The 8,932-nt window shown below is 48.8% G+C and overlaps 1 protein-coding gene across 1 annotated transcript; it reads left to right on the forward strand.

The window, feature by feature from the left end:
- Nucleotides 1-6,468: 6,468 nt before the first annotated feature.
- On the forward strand, nucleotides 6,469-7,462 carry pde6ha (phosphodiesterase 6H, cGMP-specific, cone, gamma, paralog a). The gene is made up of 2 exons (XM_014179047.3): nucleotides 6,469-6,580; nucleotides 6,824-7,462. The coding sequence occupies exons 1-2, from the start codon at nucleotides 6,477-6,479 to the stop codon at nucleotides 6,939-6,941; spliced, it is 222 nt and encodes a 73-aa protein (XP_014034522.1). The 5' UTR covers nucleotides 6,469-6,476; the 3' UTR covers nucleotides 6,942-7,462.
- The last annotated feature ends 1,470 nt before the right edge of the window (nucleotides 7,463-8,932 follow it).

Consider the following 8,932-nt stretch of genomic DNA (forward strand, 5'->3'; position numbering starts at 1 on the left):
GAGGAGGTTCCAGCTCGTGCACCATTTGTGGCCGCAGAGGTCACACTGCCGGTTGGTGCCGGGTTGGTTCCTCTGGAGATTGAGGCAGCAGGCAGAGCACTCTGGCATCACCCCAGGTAAGCCGGCACCATTCTCACCCAGAGCCCTCTGTTGCACATATGTTTTTGTATGTTACTTTTTCTGAGTTTTCCCCGCATAAGGCGCTCGTCGATTCAGGTGCGGCTGGGAATTGTATAGATAGATCCTTCGCCCATAGTTTAGGGATCCCCATTGTTCCCGTGGCTGTGCCATTCCCCGTTCACACCTTAGATAGTTGACCATTAGGGTCAGGGTTGATTAGGGAGGCCACCGCTCCTCTGGGAATGTTGACGCAGGGGGGTCACAAGGAGAGAATTAGTCTCTTCCTCATTGACTCTCCTGCATTTCCCATGGTGCTAGGCCTACCCTGGTTAGCTTGTCATGACCCCACTGTTTCTTGGCAACAGATGGCACTCACAGGTTGGTCGCGAGAGTGCTCGGGGAGGTGTGTAGGGGTTTCCATTGGTGCTACCACGGTGGAAAGTCCAGACCAGGTCTCCACCGTGCGCATTCCTCCCAAATATTCCGACTTGGCTCTCGCCTTCTCTAAAAAGAGGGCAACTCAATTACCACCTCATCGTCGGAGGGATTGTGCGATAAATCTCTTGGTAGACGCCGCACTTCCCAGGAGTCACGTGCATCCCCTGTCACAGGTGGAGATGGTGGCTATGGAAACCTATGTCACTGAATCCCTGCGTCAGGGGTTCATTCGGTCCTCAACTTCACCCGCCTCCTCGAGTTTCTTTTTGTGAAGAAGAAGGAGGGAGGTCTGCGCCCGTGTATTGATTATCGAGGCCTGAACCAGATCACTGTGAGGTATAGCTACCGCTCATAGCCACAGCGATTGAGTCAATGCACGGGGCGCGCTTCTTCAACAAACTAGATCTCAGGAGCGCTTACAACCTGAAGGGGGGCCAGGTATATTTGCAGTGGTCGGCTGAGGCGGACAGGGCCTTTGGTCACCTGAGGGCTCTGTTTACTTCGGCTCCCGTGCTGGCCCATCCGGATCCCTCTTTGGCGTTCATAGTGGAGGTGGACGCGTCCGAGGCTGGGATAGGAGCTGTGCTCTCTGAGCGCTCGGCTACGCCACCGTAGCTTCGCCCGTGCCTTCTTCTCGAAGAAGCTCAGCCCGGCAGAGCGAAATTATGATGTGGGGGACCGGGAGCTGTTGGCTGTCGTAAAGGCCTTGAAGGCATGGAGACATTGGCTTGAGGGGGCTAAACACCCTTTTCTCATCTGGACTAACCACCACAATCTGGAGTACATCCGGGCAGCGAGGAGACTGAACCCTTGTCAGGCAACATGGTGGGCCATGTTTTTCAGCTGTTTTGTTTTCACCCTGTCCTACAGACCAGGCACCCAGAACGTGAAGACAGACGCACTGTCCCAGCTGTATGACACAGAGGAGCGGCCCATGGATCATACTCCCTTCTGCCTGGTAGCGCCGGTGGTGTGGGAGCTGGATGCGGACATTGAGCAGGCGTTGCGTGCAGAGCCCGCTCCCATCCAGTGTCCTGCTGGGCGTCTGTACGTCCCGTCTGCTGTCCGTGACTGGTTGATCTATTGGGCCCACACGTCACCCTCCTCTGGTCATCCTGGTATTGGTCAGACAGTGCGCTGTTTGAGCGGGAGGTACTGGTGGCCTACCTTGGCTAAGGATGTGAGGGTTTATGTTTCCTCCTGCTCGGTGTGTGCCCAGTGTAAGGCTCCTAGGCGCCTGCCCAGAGGGAAGCTACACCCCTTACCCGTTCCACAACGGCCGTGGTTGCACCTGTCGGTGGATTTCCTTACCGACCCCCCCCCCCCCCAGGGTAACACTGCGATCCTGATCATTGTGGATCGGTTCTCTAAGTCCTGCCGTCTCCTCCCTCTGCCCGGTCTCCCTACGGCCCTACAGACTGCGGAGGCCTTGTTTACACACGTCTTCCGGCACTACGGGGTGCCTGAGGATATAGTGTCTGATCGAGGTCCCCAGTTCACGTCGAGGGTCTGGAAGGCGTTCATGGAACGTCTGAGGGTCTCGATCAGGTTTCACCCCGAGAGTAATGGGCAGGTGGAGAAAGTAAACCAGGATGTGAGCAGGTTTCTGTGGTCTTATTGCCAGGACAGGCCGGGGGAGTGGGTGGCGTTCGTGCCCTGGGCCGAGATGGCACAGAACTCGCTCCGCCACTCCTCCACTAACCTCTCCCCCTTCCAGTGCGTACTGGGGTACCAGCCGGTTCTGGCGCCTTGGCATCAGAGTCAGACCGAGGCTCCTGCGGTGGACGACTGGTTCGGGTGCACGGAGGAGACATGCCTGTGTTCACCTTTAGCGGGCCGTGCTGTGCAAGAAAGACAGCGCAGACCATCACCGCAGTGAGGCCCCGGTGTTTGCACCGGGGGACCGGGTCTGGCTCTCACCCCGAAACCTGCCCCTCCGCCTGCCCTGCCGGAAGCTGGGCCCGCGGTTTGTGGGGCCATTTAAAGTCCTGAGGAGAGTGAACGAGGTTTATTACAGGTTACAGCTTCCCCCCGATTACCGTATTAACCCCTCATTCCATGTGTCTCTCCTCAGGTCGGTGGTGGTTGGCCTGCTCCAGAAGTCTGAGGTGCGGGAGGTTCCTCCGCCCCCTCTGGACATCGAGGGGGCCCCGGCGTACTCCGTTCGCTCCATACTGAATTCGAGGCGTCGGGCGAGGGGCCTTCAGTACCTCGTGGAGTGGGAGGGGTACAGTCCGGAGGAAAGGTGCTGGGTTCCGGTCGAGGATGTGTTGGACCCTTCAATGCTGCAGGAGTTCCACCGTCTCCGTCCGGATCGCCCTGCGCCTCATCCTCTGGGTCGTCCCCGAGGTCAGTGTCGGCGCGCTGCTGGAGCTGCGCGTCAAGGGGGGGTACTGTCACAACTTCCACCGAAGTCGGTTCCTCTCCTTGTTCAGGCGGCGCTCGGCGGTCAGCATTGCCAGTCTTCTAGCCATCATCGATCCACTTTTCATTTTCCTTTTGTTTTATCTTGTCTTCCCACACACCTGGTCTCATTTCCCTCATTACATGTGGTGTATTTAACCCTCTGTTCCCCCCATGTCTTTGTGCAGAATTGTTTATTGTAAGTGCATGTGCACATTCAGCTCAATCGGAAATTACTTTTACATTTCTATCGTGCAATCTGTAACACTTCAGCGAGACAGATTGAATAGGGCCTAAGTGTAAATCCTACATAAACAGCTTGTTTTAGCTTAATTTTTTTGTTGCAAACACTTAGTTAAACTGGGCCTTACTAAGAGAAGAGCTTTTGTAGTCTTATCTCAGCAGTTAACACAATTAACCCTTGCAACAACTACAGACCACTGATACACTACCCTCTCACCCCTACTAAAACAGTCCCTCTCTCCCTATAAATACCAACCTAAAGCTTACTTTACATCAGGTTTACCAATGTGTGTTCATTCATTCAATTACACAACAGCCTACACATGCCAAGACATTATACACTGCTGTACATACTCATAGTGGCCGGTGCCATGTGTAAGCCAATTACAGGGCCTTAACTTTGCAAGCACGTAGCCCACAGTGGATATATATATACACTGCATCCCAAATGGCACCCTTTTCATTACCCATTCATCTGGTCAAAAGTAGTGCACTATGTAGGGAATAGGGTGCCATTGGGGACTAACAATATGCTCTGGATGTTATGTCAGGCCAGCTAGCAGCATGGGACAGGATGGTGGCCAGTAAACACCCAGTAGGACACACAGTACACACGGTCATGCATTGGCCACTGGGTTTACCTCCAGTTTACCTGCAGAGATTAACTCTGACCTCTGGGACCTAAGGGTCACATTTGTTTGTTTTCTCTTTAACCAAGCTAGTTTTTAGTGTCCTTATAGAGTTAGATTTTTTTTTTAAAATAAGCTAGAAATATAAGCAAAAAATGCATTTGTTATTACATGCCAATATATAACCGCACAGCTAATACAATGTTGATGCACCATATCATAGTCCTGCTTCAGCATAACAAAAGGTCTTGGCTTTGAATAAAAATCTGTCTCTCAGATTGCACTACACTGGACCATACATACTAACATAACAATAAATTGATTACTGATTGCTGACTAAGTGCATGAAATACAATACACAATATAGTCTGATAAAGTCAATGAAACATCCTTGCAACTCAAATAATGAAACAGTTATTTACCACTTCATCTGTACTTAAATATGTGAATTATGCCATAATGCAACATTAAAATGAATCTATTTGTCCCCAGATGTTGGCCCCGATTGAACCCGACTATGAATACCCCATACCAAAATATGCGACCCACCGCTGACACGTCGACTGAGAACAACATTACCTGCACGTTTTGCACCTATGCCCACAAAAACCACATGCAGGCTATATCCTCCACAAATCCATCTTAAAATACACCTCTCTCTTCACTCTTTTGATCCCTCACTATGTGTAGGGGCAGAGCGATGGGGGAGGGATGGAGAGGGGGAAAAAAGAGCGTGCGAGCGACAGAGCAAAGGTCAGAGGGGATTAGGTCAGAGGTGTATAAAAGGGGAGGACAGTCGGAGAGGAAGAAGAGAGATACAGCAGGATCTCAATAGGATCAACCCAACCCCGGAGAACTGTTCACTACAGACTGCAAAGACAGGTAGGATGAAACTGTAGCGTCCTGCTACGCTCAGCCCTGAGCATTAGTTACCTTTATTGCATTCCCTGTAAGGGTCATTTGGCTTCAATGCCTTAGACAATTGCAGAAAACATTTTAGAGTGTAGAGAATTCGCTGGAAAGATTGCACTGTTTCCATGGAGTTGTCTTGTTGAGATTGTGCTCCATTGCTGATGGTCATTGACTGGGTAGCGTTCAGTGCACTTGCTTTAGTGCTGGCTCTGGAAAAGGACCTTTGTAGACTTCACAGGAGGTTGGTGTCACCTTAATTGGGGAGGACGGGCTCATAGTTGGAATAAATGAAATATCAAAACTCATCAAACACATGGTTCTCATGTGTTTGATACCATTCCCGTCACTCCATTCCAGCCATTATTATGAGCCATCTTCCCCTCAGCAGCCTCCTGCTGTAGACTTGAGACTGCGCACACAACTGACTCTTGAGGATGAGAGCAGAGCAGGATAACAGACAATGGACTTTTTGAGTGGTTGTAGTCTAATAGAGCTTTCATTCAACACACTGATAGACAGGGAATTGAATTGTACTGTAGGACACTAGGACGAGACCAGTAGACCAATAGGCAATACCAGGACACCAGGACGAGACCAGTAGACCAATAGGCAATACCCGGACACTAGGACGAGACCAGCAGACCAATAGGCAATACCAGGACACTAGGAGGAGACCAGCGGGCCTATAGGCAATACCAGGACACTAGGAGGAGACCAGCGGACCTATAGGCAATACCAGAACACTAGGAGGAGGCCAGCAGACCAATAGGCAATAGCAGGACACTAGGAGGAGACCAGCAGACCAACAGACAATACCAGGACACTAGTAGGAGACCAGCAGACCAATAGGCAATACCAGGACACTAGGAGGCCAGCACACCAATAGGCAATACCAGGACACCAGCAGACAAATAGGCAATACCAGGACACTGGGAGGAGGCCAGCGGACAAATAGGCAATACCAGGACACTAGGAGGCAAGCAGACCAATAGGCAATACCAGGACACTAGGAGGTCAGCAGACCAATAGGCACCCTGTGGACACTATAGAATGAACACATGCAGATCAGTAGAGCACCTTTGGAATGTGATGTAGGAGAGATGTTGATTGGCTGTTGACTTGACAACAGAATGTCATTCACCTATACAGGATGCATGTCTAGAGTGGTGGAATAAAGAGTGTTTGGGTGCAGAGTATTGCTTGCATGGACAATGAACTCTCAAAAGCATCTGTGTGCAATGCATTCTATGATAGAACTCTACATTGTATAGAGTGCAGTTGAAAGGGAAGACCGGGATAGGCTACTAGTGGTTTCGAAGGTCTAGAAGAACCTTCTAGTTACACAATGTTCTGGTTGAAGTGACCTCAGCTGAACTAAAGATTGTAACGCTAACAAGTAGCTTTGGTACTATTTTGGCCTTGGTTAGTACAGTATGGGTTGGTGCCAAATCTAATCTGGTATGATTGGATCAACATAGACCGCTCAGGTGTATTTTAGAGGGATTATCACTCTTGGGGTGCGACGGGATAGAGAGAGGGAGGGGGTGGTAATAACTAGGTATTAGGAAAAGGGGTTTGGATTAAGACAGATTGAGGATAAAACCGATGGAGTTAAGGAAATCTACCCCTGACTGATATCTTGATGGGATTTACTACTGTTATTCAGTTAAGTATTTGCCAGCTACCTTATTGACTCTCATTCCTCGCTCTCGCTCTCGGTAACCAACAGAAATGGCTGACGTTGCAACTGCCGCTGCAAAGAAGGCCGCGCCTAAATTCAAGCAGAGGACTACCCGTACCTTCAAGAGCAAGGCCCCCAAGCCTGGCCAGAAGGGGTGAGTTGGAAACTCACTTAGAACACACAAATATAACTACTACTACAACAATGAAAACTAATAGGCCAACTAACAAAACAAGCATCCATCCTTACATATCAAATGCAACTATTTTTATACCGTACCAACACACACTTCAATAAATCTTTGTCTCTAACTCAACATTACCACCACAACCCTCACGTCTGCTGTGTCTCTATCCCTTTAGCTCATGGAACTTCTCCCTCTCTCCTCTTCCACCAGATTCGGTGATGACATCCCCGGCATGGAGGGTCTCGGCACAGACATCACAGTGGTCTGCCCATGGGAAGCTTTTGGTGACATGGAACTCGGTGACCTGGCAAAATATGGAATTGTTTAGACACCCTACCCCTCCTTCCCTTCCCTCGACCACCCCCTCCACTTCTCTTTCCTTCACTCCCCCTCTCCTCCTCCTTTCTGGACCCTGAGGTCAGGGATTCCAGTACTGAACTGATTCTTGTTGTTTTGTTATGCCATCTTGTACAAGGCGCTTCCACTTTGACATCAGCTCGTTGTTTAAGAGCCGGGCATACTCGGGTGCACATCTGACCCTGAGAGAATTGGTGAAGTCACACAAACACACAGTGATACTTGGGAAATATGCACACACCAGCTTTAAACTGAAGACACATATGACCAAACCTCCTCCTGCCACTGTCCTCCCGTAGAAATCTTACGTAAATGACCAGCTAAGCAATGTCCTAACACCTGAGGTCAAATGGCACTCAAGTTATGAATAAGACATGTAATGTATAGTAGTGATGTGCATTCACTTTTGCGGTCTGGTAGGTAAATAAATGGTCAAGTCAGTGATGCTTACTTCGACACTACTACTCAGTTTCACTGGTGCATTTCCTGAGAGAGAAGCTGGACTAAATGTATAATTTTATTAAAGAGCGTTTGACTAACCGTTGTTTATATCTCAACCAAAGTTGGTCTCCTCCCGCCTGCCTTTTTTCTCAACCTGCACCCGCTCTCCTTGAAAGCACTTTATATATACAGAAATATATATATATTTTTTTACAGTGAATGTCAAATGTCTGTGTAATTGAACTGTTCATTTGAGAGCTGATCACTCTTGCAATGTGTCAATCACATATGAACCCTCTTGAATTATATGAAGAATAACCAATTGAAAAACAGCTACTTCTCCTGGTACTTTGGCAATACTTCATCAGAAGCAATCAATTAAAATGTACATTTATCATCTTGGATCCTCAATAACACAAAATACAACCGCCAGCGAATCAAACACACATTATTAAAACACAGGACAACATAAGAAATTGCTCAGTCCCCTCCTGTACTCCCTGTTCACTCATGACTGCATGGCCAGGAACGACTCCAACATCATTAAGTTTGCTGATGACAACAGTAGGCCTGATCCCTGACAACGATGAGACAGCCTATAGGGAGGTCAGAGACCTGGCCGTCTGGTGCCAGGATAACAACCTCTCCCTCAACGTGATCAAGACAAAGGAGATGCTTGTGGACTACAGGAAAAGGAGGACCAACATTCCCCCATTCTCATCGACGGGGCTGCAGTGGAGCAGGTTGAGAGCTTCAAGTTCCTTGGTGTCCACATCACCAACAAACTAACATGGTCCAAACACACCAAGACAGTTGTGAAGAGGGCACAACAAAACCTATTCCCCCTCAGGAGACTGAAAGGCATGGGTCCTCAGATCCTCAAATGTTTCTACAGCTGCACCATCGACAGAATCCTGACTGGTTGCATCATTGCCTGGTATGGCAACTGCTCAAGGCACCAGAGGGTAGTGCGTACGGCCCAGTACATCACTGGGGCCAAGCTTCCTGCCATCCAGGACCTCTATACCAGGCGGTGTCAGAGGAAGGCCCTAAAAATTGTTAGACTCCAGCCACCCTAGTCATAGACTGTTCTCTCTGCTACCACATGGCAAGTGGTATCGGAGCACCTAGCCTAGGTCCAAAAGGCTTCTGAACAGCTTTAACCTCCAAGCCATAAGACTCCTGAACATCTAATCAAATGACTACCCAGACTATTTGCATTGCCCCCCTCTTTTACACTGCTGCTACTCTGTTTATTATCTATGCATTGTCACTTTAATTCTACCTACATGTATATATTACCTCAATTAACCGGTGCCCCCGCACATTGACTCTATATTGACTCTGTTATTTTACTGCTGCTCTTTAATTATTTGTTACTTTTATTTTTTACTTAACACTTATTGTTCTTAAAACTGCATTGTTGGTTAAGGGCTTGTAAGTAAGCATTTCACTGTTGTATTCTGCGCATGTGACATAACATTTCATTTGAAATTGGACACCAAAATAACAACATGATCG

The sequence above is a fragment of the Salmo salar genome, chromosome 02, assembly GCF_965601325.2.
Source record: "Salmo salar chromosome 02, fSalSal1, whole genome shotgun sequence".
In the NCBI taxonomy this organism is placed as follows: domain Eukaryota; kingdom Metazoa; phylum Chordata; class Actinopteri; order Salmoniformes; family Salmonidae; genus Salmo; species Salmo salar.